Raw genomic sequence first — 19,994 nt, 5'->3', positions numbered from 1 at the left:
ATGAAAGGACTGGATTTCCTTAAGACTGACTATGAAAAGACAGCCTTATGGAATGCTGTGTCTGATGTACAAGGTCTGCTGATTATTTAACTCTTGATAAGCATACAGACAGCTCTTACAGCTGGTCTGCAGATTGTACAACTGAGTGTGCCTCCTAAACAAACCAGAGGTGTTGACTATGTAGCAGAACAAGATAGAACACATTAAGACCCTGGTAGTTTATCCTGAGTAGATAATCAGTCCTGTGGAATACTGACTCAGTTGATCTTGTATCAGCTAGTAATGTCCATCCTCACAAGGCTGCTGTTTAAACCTCCCTAAGTGAACATCTCTTCTGGTCTGACATCTGATAAGCATCCTTGGAACTAATCACAGCACATCAACTATATATTTTGAAAGACCCAGAGATGCACAAAAAATTTAGCAATTTGAGTAAGGGATGGGAGAAAGGGTGAACACCCAAAATCTAAGTGAAGCTGAGATGCCAATATGCTATTTCACATTTCTTCAGGAAAAGAAAACAATGAGGTCAATGCTCTTTTGTAAAAAAAAGTCTGGCAACCCCTTCTCTACTGCATGCAAATGATTCTCTACTGACCAAATGATCAGGGGAATAGGCTGATCCCTGCTTCTCCATGTGAGGCCTCTCTGATGGAGCATTCTTCCACCAATTCCCAATGGAAGGCAGATTATCCTCCAGAAAAATTTCTCTGGAAAGGCCACCTAATTCTCTTACTTCAAGACCCAGAGAAGTCAGCAGTAAAACCCTGAGAGTCCATGAAAACAGACATAATCTATGTTTACCGAAGAGAAACAAGACATACACTATATAAACTAGAAACCATAGATCACATAAATCAATCTAGGCAAAACCACAGTTTATGTGAAACAGCCTTAAAGCTATTGAGCTAACTGGAAAAGAAATTCCTGCAGGAAGAGATTTTGACTACTTCATATTTAAGCCTCAAAGGTAGCTGTCACTACAGTGAAGTTTTGCAGAGAAACACCTTCTGTTGCTCAGACTTCAACTGTAGTAGCAGGTGAGAACAACAGGGAAATGAAAACAATCCAAAGAAGCCTTGTCAGAAAGCATGGAGATGACTGAAGGATAGTGTCAGTGACAGGGGTACTAGGAAGTCAAACACAGATCACTGGGAAAATACGTGCTTGAACAACATGCTATTGAGCATAGCAACAGAATTACCTGCCTGGAGAAAAGCGGGGAAAAACAAAAAAAGGAAAGAAAAGGTTTTCAGTACCAACCCAGCTTCACGTAAACTAATTATTCTGAGGGACCTTAGACTTCTTGCTCAGTCTGATGATAATTAAGCTTTCTTCCCTTTCCTTGCTTACCTTTCTAGTATCTACTAACAAAAGGAGAACTCATCAGAAATCTCTTTATTCACTGTGAGAAACACCTCTTGTGACAGACTTAATCAAACTGCTCTTGTACCATGGAAAAATACACAAGACAATACATTTGAAGCACAGGTACACAGAGCATAAAACCCGATTCATCAGAAACAACATTGAGAGGTCAACACAAACCATCCATAACTGTACTTTAAAAATGTTTGGACTTAAGATAATTTCTATAAATTAGTAACTCCTCCCTAAAACCCCAAACACTTTGCAGGTACACAAATTACAAGCAGAGGAACCCTCCTACAAAATACACATTTTAAAGCCCCAAGAAAAGCAGTATGCCATCAGACCTACAAGCACATATAGCAAGGGATTTTGTTTCTTTTACTTTCTCCAAGGAAAAGATTGCTTAGAAGTCCAAAATTAAGTTATTTGTACACTGTGGGAAGCACAATGGCACTGAGGCTTTAACTCACTTGTAGAGCTTAAATACAGTAACAATGTCTGCTGACAAGTGAAAACAGTACTATTCAGTCATACCATCAGCATTTTCATAGGATGCTGTCATTTTACTAGGTAACGTACAAGCAGGCAGATTAAGTAGTATTTCTTCTGACAAGCAAGTTATGACAGCAGCCTGCTCAATACTGTTCTCAAGGCAGATCAACAAGGATTTTTACCTATTAAATTGTAGAAGCAGTGGAGAATTTTTTTTTTTTAAACATTCTGATTGCAAACATGGGTTTTCACTTCTCCTTTAAATTACAAAAGCAAAGTTAAACTCTACCTTAGCTGTGACACCAATGTTGGCAAGCTATTCTGCAAGAGTGGCTCAGAAAATACCAGGTTTTCAAACAGATGCTTATTGTGCAATTCCCATGTCACCTGAAATTTCTTCAAATGTTCATTTTCCTGTAACAAAACCAAAACAAACCAGAAATAAGCCAGGGGTAGAAAAAACAAAAGCACAATTATGTCTGAAGCAAGGTTTGGTTATTTTTAATCTAATTTCCAACCTACTGGTGGATTATCCAGCTCAGATCTTACCCAGTTTTAATACCCAGAAACTTAGATTTTAAGTAATTCTTTAATGACTTAAATAACCATAGCTTCATTCTTTGTTATTCTAAATTGTCATGGATTAGGAAACAAAAAGAAAAATCAGCTACGCTGTTGAAAGCTCCTATTCTTTTCTGCACTGAAAGGTGTATTTTATTATCTGAACCAGTTATTCTCAGGTTTTCTTGACAAACAACTGTCTATTTCTGATTAGTCTTCCGTTCTTTGAACTTATCTAATAAAAACAGACATATATGAAGGCAAGCTACAATTCATGTCAGTTTTGAATAAAGATTAAATAAACAGTTCTCTCCAAGTACAGCTTCAAAAATGAAATTTTCTAAATAGACAAGAGTCCAACAGCTTAATTTCTAGTAAACAGAATGCTTTTCTATTTGAGGTTAACACATAATTGTATGCAATTTCAAGGCCTAAAACTTTATTATTATCAAAACATAAGAATCTAAGACAAATATAATATTTTTTCAAGACAGTAAGTTTTCCCCACATACAGCCAGCAGTACATGGGTTTTCTGTACCAGGACTCACCCACACAGCAAAATTTAGTGCAAACGTTCTGGCTATCAGATCACCAAGTGAACTCTACACATTGTAACCTTGAGTACCCAGAAATACCAGAATACTCTGGCATTTCCATGTTTTGTTAAGCATAATCGGTTAAAAACCGAATAGGTATTGTATCAGAACTAATCATGAGACTATCAATATTTGAAAAGAGAATGAAGTTTGCAGTTTTCTTACTATTTTTTAAAAACCCACCACCCACCCTTCTTGAATTGCCCAAGAAACATACCCTTTCACTTCGAACATTATGTCTTAAGTATTTTAAAGATTTTTACAGATTGCTAATAATTTCTCAAGGGTCAACACTGAGAATGTTTGATTTCCTAAGCAATTTCCATATTACACTGAACAAAACAGTCAACACTTATCTACAAAATCTTGTATATCAGATTGCACAGATCATAATATTTCTTGCAAAGAAATACCAAGTAAGTTTTCCCTTCTGGTCTGTTATACTGTGTACCTAAGGGCTTTTCGGTACTGACCTCAGTCTTTCCAGCTTGCTGCCAGTATAATCTGTCATCTCCTCGTGGGGCACAAAGCTTTAGTTCCTGCTCTTGAAGTTTGTTAGTTCATAATTTCACTGAGAAATTAGTTCCTCACAGGTGGAGCTTCAAGGCATTACATGCCTTTGTATAGCATGCTACATGTGAAGTTTTACCTTCAAAAGGAAGGCTGCACTAGGTTTAGAGATCTTGACTGCTTTTTACCTGTTTCAATTAAAAAGATGCATTCTTCCATAGTGCACTGGTATCTTAAAAGAAAACAACCGTGCACACTGAAAAGGCTAGTGACCATACTATCTGTACTGAAAGCTGTGACATACTACTCTAGTTGTTAAAAAATGTTATTTAATACATTTAAGAAACATATGACAAGAGGCAATATGCTACATTCTCACATTTCAGCTTAGTAGAACGTTTTCAGTACTTACTGGGCTCCAGAAAGAAAAGGAAAAAATCTAGGGCATTTTGTGTTTTCTTATGTTTTGTTTTTTTAGAATAGGATTTTTATTTTACTTTGAATTTTGGCAGAAAAGGGGTAGATTAGGAAGTTCAAGCATCTTCTGTCTCATGATGGCCATTACCTCAATCTCTTTTACCTACTAAGTTTTCATGACTACTAGTTCACAATAATAACTAGTAGAAAAAAATATTACAAGGTTATTTTCTGATCAGCTATGTAATTCTGGCACTAGCAAGTTCATTACTGGCAGATCCACTTTGAGAAAGCTAACACTTGTACTGTAATCCATCTGCTTTTCAGCTGAACAAGTTTAAATTCCAAGGCAAATCAACCTGAAGAGTAATCATCTGTCAAGCACCTTGTTAGAGACTTGATGACTATTAAAAGCAGCCAATAAAATAGAGATGGTAATGACTTCACATCTGTATCTAAGAGAAAGCTGAGGAAGACAATACAGACAACAGCAAATACAGAGAACTGACAACAGAAAAAAGCATCAGATATGCTCAAGTTTCTCAATAGAAACACCTTCCTGCTTTGCCAGTTCAATTTTACTAGCAGTCCTACCTCAGTAACAACACTCTGCTTCCCCTCCATTTTATATCCTTCTCACCTGTGGCCATAGTCTTGTTACTGACTACTGTTTTCTTCTCTTTATATACCTAGACAGTCACTTTCAGCTAATTGGCAATAAAACCCAATTTACCAGTTTATCCACTTTTTTTTCCCCCACAAAGTTTACACAAGAAAAGGGATGCACAGGATAAGAACATTAACAAAAGATGTACAGGAAAGGATTATTAGCAAAATGGGATTAATAACCTCCTCAACCCTTAAACAGAATTACAGAATTTGTTTATTGTATTACTCACTCATGATAGTTATTCAAGGAGAGATTAAGGCTATTGCTTATTTTCTACTTGACAATATAATCTCAAATCTAACACCACAATCAGTTGAAAAAACAAGTATTTAATAGCAACAATTTCAGAAATAATAAATAACATCGCACATTAATTCCAAGGCAGATCATCTTTTCAAGCAGGCATTCTTGCTTACAAGAGAAAAGAAAAATTCAACCTTGAAACAATTTAAGTTAGTGATACACAAAGTTTGTGTCCTTTAAATTTGGTTGTCAAGAGACCATTAAAGATTAACAGAGAAGTCTTCACACATTTTCAAAGGCATTATCTAAAATCTTGTAGATCTACTTAAAGATTAGTTTCAGAATAAGTGCCACAAACAACATCCCACCTTTTTCTTTACAAACAAAAGATAATTTAAACATTTCGCTGTAAGAGATGCTTAATTTACATTTCTGAAGATTTAAATTTGCATTTTCAGAATCTCCCCATCTCCAAGCATGCAGACACAAACCCCCTGTATTTCACAAACCACAGAAGACACCTGAAAAGAGCCCAGAACAGCTCTGCTGGCATTACCCCTAGCAAGCAGAAGCACAAAGGTTACTTTTTCAGTCTTACCAGAGTAACCAGAAAGGCGCTGATTGTACATGCTGCCTGACAGAGTGCACTGTATTCTTCAAGTAGGAGTGAGATGAACTGATGTGCCTGTGGTGGCCCTTGTATTGCTAATGTTGATGCGACTTTAGATCCCAGTGACAAGTGTCTGAGCAGACGAACCTTCATTTCAAGCACATATTCTCTAGCTTGCTGTTCCAACCGTTGATAAAGCTGATATGGATCTCTTTCACAAAGCCTGTATTTTTAGAATATTTATGACAAAACAAAGTGTGTTATCAATCTTCATTTTCCTAAAAATATTTACCAGTTACCATCATTGTCATCAAAAGGAAGCAATGGCTAGGTGTTCACAGAACAACCTTAAATCTGGGAGAACACAGTCCAGTCCCCTACTTTTACACTGTGGAACAGAGCTCCTGGGTATTTTAGGACTAGGATGCTTGCACACCTAAGAAACAAATTAATTTAGGACTACAGTATTTCACTTCCAACTTGTGAGCTTAAAAACCCCTTTATTCAATTTGCATGCAATTCTACAGACACCTAGACTCTTTAGGTAACCTTCTTTACAACTTCTCTATTTCTTACATACAGCCCTAATACATGTCCTGGTTGGAGCAGCCAGCTCTAGGCCCAATTAATATCTTGTTGAAAAGAGCAATTTACTTCAAGCTATTGGAAGAGCTTGATTTGTTAGGCAGCCAGAACATATTTAAATATATACTAACCAGACTGGGCTTGGTGACTGCTTTGGGGGACCCTCTGTTGTTAAGCTGAACTGAAAGATGACATTTTATACATTTACCAAGCTTAAGACACTCATTCGTGAAACTCCTTCTCACCTTCATTGAGAGTTTCTCACTCCAAGTAGCAGATCTTCTCTATAATGACATTTTTTGCAGCTTTTATTAAATCTATGCCACTGTGTAGCAGAGGTGTGGGGTTCACCGGGCCACAAAGAATGTCCTTCAAGGAACGTAACTTAGGATGCTCTACTGAAGTAGCACTTAACTGCAATCATTATAAATGACTGGTGTATTTTTTTTTAATTATTTTTATTTAAAATCTAGAATAGGGACCAGAATTTGTGACACATTTGTCCCGGGGAAGCACACTAACATTGAAAATTCAGAATCATATTGCCTTCCATGCACTTTATTCAGCCACTCAATACCTGCAAGACTTGTCACTGTAAAACACAGCTTCAAAGAGGGTCACGGCTTCCTGCTAAGGACAGCATACAGCTGGCTAGGTCTGATACTCTCCTGGAAGCAAGACATGGGTTTGAACCACCTCACACAGAAGAAAACTGAACACAGTGGCTGCTTTGAAGCACTTTAGAGTGAAATCATACTATTTAACGTCCTGTGTGAGAAGTTTAAGCACTTGCCTCAGGGTTTTTACAGCACAGGGAGGTGGGGAAGAAGAAAGGCATTAGATAAGTACTTAAGAATTAGATGAATAAACGTCTACTGCTATCTAGTCCCAGCTCTTCCCTCATCACTCACGAAATAGATTACTATCATATTGCCATGAAGTGCTCCAACATACAGCAGGGACAGTAACTGGCACCACTATTTATTTTCAAGTAAGACCACCAGGCAGTCCACTTCATGCCAGTTGGGTCTAACAGATCTGAGCATGGAATTAGGAATTTCTGCCTTTTAAACACAGTTACTTGGACACAGCATGACTTCTGGCATGCTACCTACCTGGTTTGTTTGCGTTTTTTTGTTTTGGTTGGTTGATTTGTTTTAGTTTTACACTTTCAATACCTACACTGACTAGCTTTGTTAAATTTTGTGTGACATTAGCACCATGGACTGGACACACTGGTGTCTGCTCAAACTCAGTATCTTATTTGTATTCATATTTTGGAGATCATAAGGCACTAGAGTGAACAATAATCATATTGACATTTAAGGTTTCCTTCTCTGGGATCCTGTTTCTGCCTTTGTATTTTAATCTCTCAAAAGTGAAAAACAGTTCTAGAGAAATCAAAGCACCCAAGTACATAAAAAGGCACATAGTACGTGTTCCAATTTCCAAAATTTTTCCATTAAAAAGAAACAGCATAAAAATCAACAACCATTTTAGCAGTGATTCAGTTTTAATTACCTACACACTATGCAACATTTAAGCATCTTTGATTTCAAAACCTACACTGCATGTTTTGATCCCTTAAATAAACAAAGTGTGACTAATAGGGAGGCATGCTATATTACTCTACATTTACACAACTCATGTTCAAAACCAAACGCTCAGTTTTTAAATAACAGAAGTGCAATATACTTAATTATCTATTAAGGCTGATTCAAGGTATAGTCATCTAAACTACAATGCTAGGTGACTATAATCTTTCAGAAGATTTTTACCTCGCCAGATTTTAGCTTCAACTAGAAACTCCACATAAGAACTACTGTTTGTCAGACCTTAATATATTAAGGAGATCAACTATTCCTTGACCACACCTTCAGTTAGACAGAAACTGAGATGAAACTCCACTTTTTTCCTTTTTTCCTTTTCAAAAAGTCTCTTCTACCTGTTACAACTACAGTAAGATGCAAGCACTATAATTACCCAGCTTAGATCAACAAAGTAAGATTTCACGTGGGTCAATTCAAACCAAACAGTGTCTTACTAATAATACTCAATACTTACTAATAATAAACTCAAGGTCTTCTGAAGAAAAATATTTTGAGACCCTTCCATAATTATACATTAATATTGCAAATACCATATGAATTTAATAGCTTCCCATGCATTCAATCTAGCATTTAAAAATCCTGTATGAAATAGAATTGACTGTTCTGACTTTTCATTCTAGTGCAGAGGCAATCATTCCAAGCAATCAGACTTACAGAAGGTAAATAACATTCGACTAAAAAGCAACATTCCAAACTACTTAAAAACTAATCTAAAAAAATCCTCTTAGCAATTAATAGGTATTTTTCAAGCTGCTATACCTATCCACCAGCTCTTTCATTCCTTCTTTATCTGGTACCAAAGACTGGTCTTGGTCATCTGCCAAAGGGGTCCCAGCTTGGCGATATATACACCGAACCATGTATCTTACTTCTGACCAGTAATTTTGAAGCTGCTGAGGCTCACGTTCAGGCTCTGCTGAATTTTCTCTGCAAATAATGACAAAAATAATTACTCTCTATTTGTACATTGCATAGGTGTATTGCTCCCTATTATTCTGAAGATGCTCTTCAGGAAAAACAATGTACATCTGAAAACACCTAAAAGTACATGCCTGAAAGAAAGTATGCAATTGGATAGAAGCTGACATCCATAAGTTACTGTTATTGTCAGATAGCCTGTTTAAAGAGTTTAAACATGCACCAACAAATACGCCACAACGCTGCTGACAGTCTGACTACAGGAACCATGTTTTTGAGTTTGATTTCAGTTCTTACCTGCGCTCATTACACGCCTCACAGTTGCATGCTATGTCTGAAGTAGAGGAATTGCTAAGATCTGCAGCAGGCACTGTCTGTGCACCAACAGTTATTCTTCCTCCTCCTACAGATTCCTGCTGTGATCCACTGTTTCCAAGGGGCATGTGCAAAAGGAAGTCTTGGCTCTGAAAGGAAAAAATACAGGTAGCCTTCAATTTAGGACAGATATCTGAAATGTAAATAGGTAGGCAAATATCAATGTGGCAATTATTAGTGCTGAACGTATTTTGGGAGGACACTCAGTCAGGCACAAAGAATGTATGTTCAAGAAGCACAATAAATGCAAGATATTGACTGAGAAAACCAATGAAGTAAATATAGTTTCATTTCTAATAACCAAAGTATGTTGGTTATAATTATCACCTTTATGTACTCCAGCATAAACAATGAACTAAGCTAAAGGTAGGTTTGCACATTCCATGATTAATCATGAACTAGTAACATGTCTTCAGTCTCTATTTGATAGTATGTTTGACTTCTAGTTCAACAATCCCTTCTAGCAAAAAGCATAAAATCTCCTTGTTTGTAACTGCCAGACATACTATTTCATAGTAATGGATGTTAGGAAGCTGCTGTCATTGGGAATGGATGCTCTCTGCTGTGTACAGTGCTACTCAGTACTAGCAGACAACACAAACCTCTCTCCCAAGGCTGCTGGTATTTTGGATTCCACTTTCTCTCCCTTCTCTGTGCTCCAGGCACAAGTACATACCATGCTTCCCTCCTGCACCCTCCCCAGGTTGCCAGCTTTCTGTGGCATGAGGCAGAGACCTTTCCCACATTAGGAACATGACTGAAGGGGGTTTCTGAGCTTCACCACAGATCCTGGAGCAGGATGCAGATGCAGGTCAAAACAAACCTGCATGCATTTGCTGCCAACAGCAAGACCAGCTACTGGTGATAGCGCTGAGGCAAACCATGCTAGGTTGAGGACAACAGCAACCTAAACACAGGAGCATCTATTGCAAACACCACTTACACTCTGGCTTGCAGTGACTGCTAACATGATTGGTTTAGCTCATTTTGCTTTTTTTCCCCAGCTGGTTTCTCTAATTCGACTAGCCAACTAATCCATTTAGTTACTTTTTTTAAGTCAAGCTTCCCAACTTGAAAAATCCTTTCGCTGTTTGTTTTTAAAAACTCCTCTTTAAATAAGAAAACAGTTGCAAAATTTAAAAAATACTGACAATTTTTATTTTAACTGGAGTATCTATAACTTAACAAAATATTTAGAAAAAAAATCCTGCCTTCCTTGCACTAGCGGTACACTTACTTTCTTTACTAGTTCATTACAGAGCTTAAATAAGTAAAAAATTTTGACTCAAATGAACAGTAATGTGCTTCAGTCTTGAGGAGTTTTGAACTTTCTAGGATGTGTTTACCATCAGACTATCAGTATAATTCCCTTAGATGTAATTTCTTTTGATTAATTTTACCAACCCTTGTTAATAGCAAGAACATCAGTCAACACTACTTGTATAGAAGTGGTATAGTCTCAATTTTTTCTTACAGAAAACTACGTTAACTGTACTTTTAACAACATATGCTATACAAAGACAATCTTTCTTAACACTGATTGTTTACTGAAATACAAATTTGTATGTGCCTATGGGCATGTGCACAGTCTGTTAATTCTCTACAAGGAGATGTCAGCTGGAATCTATAATACTACCAATTATTGGAAGTGTGTGGCTTCCCAGATGAGTTTTGAAGATTTGGTTCTGCAGTATAGCATCAGAGTTTACTTCTAATGGGGTTTTGCTGGACCTGTCAACGAACCCTTTATCTTTCTGCTACACTGAGCACAGCTCTTAAGTGAGACTGAATTCTCATCTGAAAACAGATTTTAACAATTTAGAAAATAATCACAACTTGAGATAGTAGCACCGTGTATTAAATCAGTGTTTGCAGTGCTGAAACAAAGGAACTGCTGTGTGCACAACTATGCAAACTTCTGCTTCTTCATTAAAAGATACAGGCAAGAAAAGATGACAAAACTCAGACTCATACAGGAAGGTGGCAGTGCAAGTGCAGTGACTCAAGAACACTCCTGAAAGAACAAGGAAAATTCAGATAGTTTACCTCACAAAGGGAGGAAGTACACATGAGCAGATAAAATATGAAAAAATGTGTAATCATTAAGGATGCATTAGTAAAAGTAGAAGAAACAATTTAAGTAAAGCAGAAAAGGTGAAAGTATGAGATGAAATAAACTGAAAGGGCAAAACCCCAGCCAGAAACAAACCCAAGCCTTGCTCTACTCAAAAAAATCCAAAACTCTTTATCAGAACTCCTCATTTTTGAACAACTTGCCTGTTCAGTTTACTTCATAGGAAAACTCACTGAAACTTTCATAAAATACTTTCTAAGCATTTAAGTGCTTCCAAAGCAAAGTAGCATTCAGCCCATAACAACATACCTCCTTAGTCTACTGAACTGAAGTACTCCAACTTACCACAAGAGATTGCTCTATTGTAGCATGCCTTTCTTCCTTTTCGACTGTTCTTCGACAGTCTGGACACACCCACAGTGGAAGATGCAGCATATTGTTTGCTTTTGGAGATGTGGAAAGTGCTGTTTTGCTAGAATTTTTTATTCCGCTCTCTGAAAGCGAAGTATCTTTTCGTTCACTTCTACAAAGAAGACAATGCTCGCCAGTTGTATATGGTGCCCTTTGACCCAAGCCAAAGGTAAACGGTGTCTAGAAAAAAATGTTTTCATAATTGGTTATTCACCAAATACATACCAGAAAAAACTTATTCTGAGATTTTAAAGAAAAACAACAAAACAACCTCTATTTTAACAGTCAGCATTAAATAGTAACTATTTGGAGTGTCCCACGATCAAACACAGCAGTGCTATCCATCTGGCAAACAATTCTGATTCCCATTTTAAAAATAATGTTTTCAGGGAGTATTGACTACAGCCTTCCCCTCTGAAATAATTCAGACTACATGCAATAATCTAGTAAGTAAAATAAAAAAAAGTGATAGTACAATTCCTTTTACTGTTGTCATTCTGAGGGATAAAAAGGAAAATAACTGCTCTTCAAAGTTCTGCGTCACCTCCTTTTTCAATGCTAACTGAAAAAAAGACACTTTCAGCCAAGCTTGTCAGAAATTAAAAGCTTAATTTTTTAATTAATAAAAGCTTATTTTTAAAATTTTATTTATAACGAAACCCTTGGTAGGGTCTTAAAATACACTATTGGCTGTGGAATAAAGTAGGCTTGGTAACTTATGAGGACAGAGGCAGTTCAAAACTTTCTCTTCCAAGATTATACGGTGCCTGAAATTAGGGTTCAGTCACAAGATGCTAATTATTCACCAAGATTGATACTTAAGAACATGTCAAGCAGCACAAGTCAAACAGAACCCAACTTTAAAAGACATAAGCTTAGTTATAATGAATGGAACAAAACATCTTGTAGTGGCAGAATCACAGATTTGTCTAGCTCTGCCTTAATTAGCAAGATCTTCTATGTAAGACTCAAAATAGTTAAAATCTTTCTCAAAGGAAAGACAAATTTAAATAAGTCATTCAAGCATTCCTCTAGATACTACTACAACCTCAACACTAACAAAAATATTGCTTTAAATATTCCACAGGTAAAAGTCATTTAGGGCAAAGGACCAGTTGAAACTGTAACACAATTCACTAACTCTCTTCTTGTCTTCACAGTAACAACAACTTAATTCCCTATTACTGACATCTGAAGAAAAACAGAACAGCATTACAAACTCTGATTTTTTTTTTTGTGTTCTTTGCATCTATAAGACTGACACTCAGCAATATAGAAAGAAAAACTGAGAATTCTAGACATCAAAAAGACACACTGAATTAATCTCCACGAGTATCTTCTTATCTTTCAGAAGTTCATGAGAAATTTAAGTTCACAGATTTACTAAGAACTTTACTGATGCACGTCAAGAACTCACAACTGAGCATTAAGGCAAGAAAAAAAACCCACACAATTTCTCCAGGTGTCTAATGCAGGTTTTCATAAAATATTCTCATGAGGGAAGACTCATGTTGCCTCCTGAAAGGCTGGAACCATCATCCCCTTATTGGGTCTACAAGCAGGAACAAATTTCTGAAATTAGACATTCCTCTTGGCTGACCCGCACTTAACATCAGATCTTATTAATGCTTAAAGCCCCTGCATGCAGGAAGCCATGGCTGCTCATCTCCTTAGACCTGAAAGTTTCCTTGTTAAAATAAGTTTTTCTGAAGCTAGATTAAGTCTCTGTTAGAATGACAATGACATCTTTATAGCTATTGCAGGCAAATTCTTGTGAACATCATCTGCAGAACATCTTCCAACAAGTAGGAAAAGCAGAGCACAAAAACTTAGAAGTTCAGAAGTTAAGAAAACCTAACTGACACTCTTTTGCAAGAGTAATCTCCCAACTGGGCCCATACCTATGACAGATAGGAAGTTCAAATGAGAGCACCTGGTTCCTAGACCACAACACAAATCAACTGCTAAGAAAGAAATAAATTGCTTAGAAATTTTCAAAGAAAATTGACAGAACCTGTACGAAGTCTAGACCATATGCATCTCAGATTCCTGTTATGGCTCTGTCATACTGAAATCTAACTATGAATTGCAGTTATTTATTTAAAAGATAATGAAAACACAATGACTGTTCATGTGACCATATCAAGAGCACCAGTAAACTCTACCTGGATTAGTTAAGGTTGGAATTATATATACATTAGTATGCATCTTCAGTGTAATCAGAGCAAAGTGTACATTTTGAGAAAAGATATTTTTTTAGTTGGGCTTCAAATACATGTGTGATGCATCTCTGAAAGAAAACACCCAGTCTCACTTTTTCTCTGAAACATGTTCAGCTATAACATTCATAAACGAAAGCTGGAAGTAGGACAAGCCAGAACAGAAATAACTGCATCTCTGCTATGTATTTAGATTTATCTCCAAGAATAACTTTATTACCATAAAATTGCATAGGTTTTTTTTTTACATCTATGTCCAATTTCAAGCTTATTATAACAATAGTTTTACTTTAGAAATAGTAGCTTTCACTGCTTTTTGAAGCTTGAATAGTGAAATCATCAGAAACTGACTTCAGCTAGCCAAGTCCCAATCTCAAACAGAAATCTTTCAGAGGAATTCTCTAGTACCTTTAATACTGTTTAATACCTTCTCCTGTCACTAAGTAATTCTGCTATCATATACATGCACAAACTTTGTCTGCACATACCTGAGAAACACCTGTGAACTCTGATCCAACAGAACTGTCTGTAAACTGTGTACCATTTAGCGAAACCTGGAAAAAAATTAGCAGTACATTGATTACAATAGTTGAGTTTAATGCTAAAAGAGCATTAAAAAAATGCAAAACCAAAACATTCCTCTGCATCTTAGGGTTGATAAAAGAGCTTTTGAAACTTGAATAATTGTTTGACTGCAGATATGAAAAGCCCTTTTTCTTTCGTAATAAGAGTTCTACAGACGCAAAAGTTGATAATTTATGTATTTTAAAATTTTGCACTATAGCTGTTTTATTAGCAACTCCAAGATGAAAGAATTGATACAGGAAAAAAGAGAAATCATAGGCAAAATGACATTTTTCCTTCTGTATTTGATTGTTTGCATTTAGCTTTTAAACTTCTATTGTGAATTGAGACAATTACCAAAGATTCTTGCCTTTTGAAAGTTGAATACAATACTGCTTAGAAAAATATGCAGTGTTAACCAGGAAGACTCTTCCACAGCAAGCCTCCAAAAGGCATTCAGCTATTCCACCACAGCAGCCTTTCTTCTGCCCCAGGTTATAATTCACACAGAAACCTCTCCGAAGTCTCTTCCATACCATGTTTCTCCACAAGCGTTACAGAGACTATACCAGATATCAGTGAAGTCCCTTTCACAAGCCCCTAGTGTTTTCATACAACATTATTTGAGGACACTAAAACAAGAGTGAAGTTAAAACAGAATACAAATCCAATGAAGAGCCCTAGATCACACTGACTTGAAGAAAAGGCACTTGATTTAAAAAAAAAAAAAAAAAAAAGGAAGAGGGGACAAAGTCAGTCAATTATTTTATTGTTTATCTTCCCTCTTCTTAAGCACTGGTTTATCTCTTGGATTTCAGATATAATTTACCTCATGCCTCTCTTCCACCTTTCAAATGTTTTTACTAGCCTTCTTTTGCTCTCCAGTTTCCCACCTACTACTGCCTGGCATTAATATTTCTGAGACTACTCTAAAGACCACAATAAAAGCCAGCCTATATAATGAGGCACCCCCACATCTTGCATGTTGGATTTAGAGTTCAGAAAATAGTTTTACCCTGCTACCAAACCAGAAACCTCTCAAACTGAAGCGTCCTCCAGTACAAAAAGAGCATCTCTCAGTTTTACACCTCCCCAGAATTATGGACTGCTTGCTTTACAGAGCCACTGGGATTACCACAGAGCCAACGCCTTCAGCAAGATTTTTTCAAAGGTGAAGTGGAGGATAAAGTGATCATCAATTCATTGCTATAGAAGACAGAAATAAGAATCCACACAGCTTCACTTACATACACCCTATGCTAACTTTCAAGAGTAGCTATTTAAGAAAAAAACATCATATGCAAGTCAGGCATCTCAAATCTAAAATCATGGGAGCAAAAATGCTGATGTGGAACAAGTTCCCTATTTTTATACAGCCATTTTCCAAAAAGTGGAAAAAATAAAAGGCCTTTTGAATTAAAAAAATGTGTTCTTCAACAAGAAGAGAAATCCTCCAGTACTGGAGGTCCACCATTTACTGGCATGCATATGTATTCAGGAAGAGAGAAACCAGTAAGCAAGTTTAGAATGAAATAGTTAACTGCAGCTCAAAAAAAATTTTTTTGAGAAAATTAAAAAAGACAACTTTATCAAAAAATATTATCTGGTCATTAAGGGAGCGCATTTACCTTCTTTATGTTCACAACAGTGATAAGAAATGCAGGAGCTGTCACATTTAAACATGCAAATGTTGAGTGACCAAGCTGAAGGGAGTCAGAAATGTTACAAAAGCCAAGACAAAAACAGTGGGAGGTTTCTGTTGTCCACTAAATGTCACAGCCAAGACAAAATACTGAAACATCAGGAGCAACTGCTTCATAGAATGAGTTGTCATGCTACTAACAAAAGAAAAGGCATCTCTTGATCCTAAGCACTGTGCAGAATTTGGTTCAAAATATTAGTGTAAACACCCCAAAATTTTGTAGTAACCTAAATATCTACAGGAGGAACAATCACCAAGAAATTTAAAGAAAGGAAATGGATAAATAGGAGAAAACTTAAAGAGAATCATCAAAAGTTAAGTGTCTGTACACAATGAGATTAAGACACTGTATGTGAGCCTTAGAGCAAATACAAAAATCACATAAAGGACTTAAGTAAGGGTGAATAACAACATCACATGCAAGGGAAGGAGATGGATAAATGGCATATTAGAGAAAACATTATAAGAATCTTGTAGAATTTGTCCAAATGAGGCTCAAACAATAGCAAGCTAAAAACAGAGGGACAAAAAAATGAGTCTCACAAATAATTTAAGGAAGTGAAGGAGGAAAAAAGTACAAAATCTACAACTAAATCCTTTTTCAAGGCACTTAAGGAGCAAGGATCTGTAATGTTAAAATAAACAAATAGATGCATTAAAAAAATGCTCAAACAAGCTAAGGTCATGACAAAAACACCAGATTTATTTTTCACATGTTCATGTTCTCTATGGAAGAGTTTAAAGATATTCTCCCAGTGAAAGGCTTCTTTATGGAAGATGCATTAGAGGATCTGTTTCAAAGCAAAGCACTGCTAGGAAAAAAGTATGGAGCAAACGGACAACTCAAATTAGCAAACCACCAAGAGCGTATGACATCCAGCCAAGACTCCTAAAGAAGCTCAAGGACATTATAGTTGCACTAATAATTTCAGTATGTTAATGCTTGCTTTATACTTCACTAGTACTAGAGAGGCAGAAGATGTTGGGGTGTTTTTTTAGTATTTATTTATTAGGTTTCAAAGGAAAACTAGGAAACTGCAGCTATCTGAAGTCCGTAGCAAGAAAGTGCCCGAGATGACAAAGTTAACTAGTAGCACTAAATTCTTAATATTACTAAAGAGACTGGAGAATGGCAGAAGGACCTTAACAAGATCTAGTTACTGGGCCATATGTTGACTGATAAAATTCTGTGTGCAGAGATTTAAAGTAGAAGTGACAAGCTAGACAGCTGTCACTTCTGGACAACCCTAACTTTTCTTTTAAATAAAGAAAACTTATTTTTACAGACCTGATTATCCTTTCAATGGTTTTAAAGTTTTGTGTTTTAAAAACTTATTTCTTGAAGATAAGTGCTAGAAGGAAGGCTGACCTGGATCAGGAACATGGGAATCTCTGCATGTATTCTTCACCCTAATGAAAAGTGGTAGGTTGGGGGTGAAAATCCTTCCATTCTTTCTATAAATGTTATTTACAATGGAAAAGATATATGGAAATACTGTTTTTCTTGCAAGCTGCTGCCACATTATCTCACCCTCTCTACAATGTTAATTTTCTGGAGAATAAGGCATGCACCATCTTGGCACAGTATAACTTGTACCAGAAAGTATGAATAAAGTGAGAATCACAGCTTAAACTATACTCCTTGATTTCACCCGATTGACCTTGAAGAACCAGTTGAGCAACTGGAACATAAGCACTCAAAGACTGCCATAACCTGCTCTAATAGCCTGTCACTATCAAAATCAGCCCTTCAGTGGGCTGAGTGGCATATTACTAGACAACAAACCCCCATCTTTCTCACAGTTGAAGCCTGGTGAAGTCACACAAACATCATGAAAGTGAGAGTGATGCAATGGCTCAGGAGAGCTCAGGAAAAGAACAACATAGGAAGAAAATTTATATTTGACTCATCATCACTGAACCCTAAGCAGTTCAACAGAAAAGTGATGCAGGATTTAATCAAATTTCTCCTGAGGGAAAACAGCTAGAAAATACCACACTGATTTTCTCAGGCGCGTTAAGAAAGATACAGACTAGGGAAAAAAACATGTTGGCAAGAGATGATTAAGGCTACACTTTATTCTACACTTCAGTCTACAAGGTCCAAATAAAACGAGGTTATTCCATACCACTCGAATTAAATCAATAATTTTTTATATAGGGAGGTAAAAAATTAAGTTTGTTGAAACATCTGTAACAACGTGTTTTTCTGTAAGTGTCCAAGCAACACTAGTGAAAAGTACTGCACTTAACCCTGGCTGCCCCTGCCAAAATCCATCAAGATGTCTTGTCTATGCCACTTGCTCTCCTGCCTACACTTTTTATGCCAAAACCCATTTGCCACAGCTGTTCTGTGCTAAGCCTTCTCTCAGACACTTCCAGTCAGCGAGCACACTATGACACTGCTCTGCCTCGCTTCCCACCGCTGTCGCCCAACACCGTTTGGGAGGCAGCAGTCTCAAGTCGCACTCACTGGTGAAGACCTCCCTCCCCACAGCCCAAGTGAAGCTCTGACTTGGGTGCTCTCCAGTCGCAGGCTGAGCTGTTCCTCTCCTCTCCCAGGCACAGCTAAATTGGTCACAGAACTGCTGCTGGCAGATGAGTGACACTTTACAAAATCCTAAGTGATTTTCAGATATGAAGAAAGATTTCTTTATGCCTTCAGTTCAAGAGATAGGAAACTATCTGATTTCAGTAAATGAAAATTTAGGATTTTTCCTCCCTAACCAACTGATTTAAGGATAAGCCATTGTGGAAGTCAAATGCGTGGATGAGGGGAAAGAACGATGATAAATGCATGAGAGGTTCAATAGCAGGTAGCAAACAAAATCTGATGCAGTACATCTCTGAACTGGTAATACCTGGGAAAGGCACACAGGAGGAGGGGATTAGTCTACACACCAACTGTAGTTCTCTTCCCCATTCATCTAGTACCAACCACTATCAGACAGGACAGTAAGCTGGCCAAGACCTCTAGCACAGCAAGGCTTTGGGCATTGTTCACTTTAAACATTGCTCCTGAACACTGGCGGTAGTGACTGCAGTAACAACAGCCTCTGGAGAAGGTATATTACAGCACTGAATAGATATTATAATGTAAAAGCCATGAGTAAACTATCAACACTTATCCCTTCCTTAATCCTTTTTTAAATCCACATTATACCTAGTTAACATCTGGCACAGGCCAGCTTTTCAAAGGAAGAGTAAACCAAGAGATCTACTCCTGGCACTCTTGCCCATGTGATTTAATCTGTTTTAACACGGTGATTATTTTTCATCTGCTGTACTTTAAGAAATTCGTGAATGGTTTTTAAAGCATTGGAAGTATCCATCCAAGAGACTAATCAAAGCACTGTTGGTTTCTCACAGAAAAGGTTGTCTTCACTATACTCTGGATAGACCAGTTCCATGCACCACATAAAAAGTCAGAACTCACCCTCCAAAATACCATAAGCCCTGCAAGATACCAACTACTGCAAAACCAAAGCAAAACAGAGCATATGCTTAATACAGCAGAACATTACCTGCACTACAAAAACCAGTGTATTCCATCATTTTAACATGAAAGTAGTTGATGTTAAGGGTGGTCTAACACTGAGAAAAACAGTCCAGAGGATCTTGGAATCAGATTAACGATCACCCAGAACTATATCTGGGAAGCCTCTTGGAGAGGATGATCACATTATTACTGCAGTTATGGGTAAGTTTATAGTCAACAGTGACATGGCCAAGAAGTGTACAACTGCCCTATGACACGGCATGCCTGGGCCTGCTGCACTCAGTGAGGGGCAGCTGGGCTGGCCCAAGGTGACAAATGGTCCCTCACTATGGTAGTCATAGAAGGCTGATACCAAGGTGGCAGGTGAAGAGGAAATTTTTCTAATAGAAGATAAGATAAGTCTAAAGATTTCTTATTTTTTACTGTAAAATAACCCCAGAAGTACTAGAGGTTTTGCAGTAAGAGAACACGCCCTTTCAGAAAAGCATACAATAACGGTGGTTTTAAAAAGATTAAATAAGAGTTTTCTTCCTAGCAATAGAGTATGGAGAATGCAAAATTAGCAT

At 37.0% G+C, this 19,994-nt stretch overlaps 1 protein-coding gene across 2 annotated transcripts in view; it reads right to left on the bottom strand.

Annotated features, from left to right (window-relative positions):
- The window catches only part of FAM193A (family with sequence similarity 193 member A), a 46,847-nt gene extending 32,634 nt beyond the window's left edge, over positions 1-14,213 (bottom strand). The window contains exons 1-6 of one of the 2 annotated variants that reach the window (XM_026847142.1): positions 14,152-14,213; positions 11,379-11,624; positions 8,882-9,048; positions 8,426-8,593; positions 5,460-5,694; positions 2,153-2,277 (exon numbers count right to left, since the gene is read on the bottom strand). In XM_026847142.1, coding sequence (XP_026702943.1) covers positions 2,153-2,277; positions 5,460-5,694; positions 8,426-8,593; positions 8,882-9,048; positions 11,379-11,468 — 785 coding nt within the window. In that variant the 5' untranslated portion in view covers positions 11,469-11,624; positions 14,152-14,213. Of the gene's footprint in view, positions 1-2,152; positions 2,278-5,459; positions 5,695-8,425; positions 8,594-8,881; positions 9,049-11,378; positions 11,625-14,151 lie in introns of those variants that run through there. The other variant, XM_026847141.1, reaches the window with a different exon arrangement.
- Between the last annotated feature and the right edge of the window lie 5,781 nt (positions 14,214-19,994).

Source organism: Athene cunicularia, assembly GCF_003259725.1.
Source record: "Athene cunicularia isolate RWA chromosome 4 unlocalized genomic scaffold, athCun1 chr4_part1, whole genome shotgun sequence".
In the NCBI taxonomy this organism is placed as follows: domain Eukaryota; kingdom Metazoa; phylum Chordata; class Aves; order Strigiformes; family Strigidae; genus Athene; species Athene cunicularia.
This window is presented reverse-complemented; position numbering and strand designations above follow the sequence as displayed.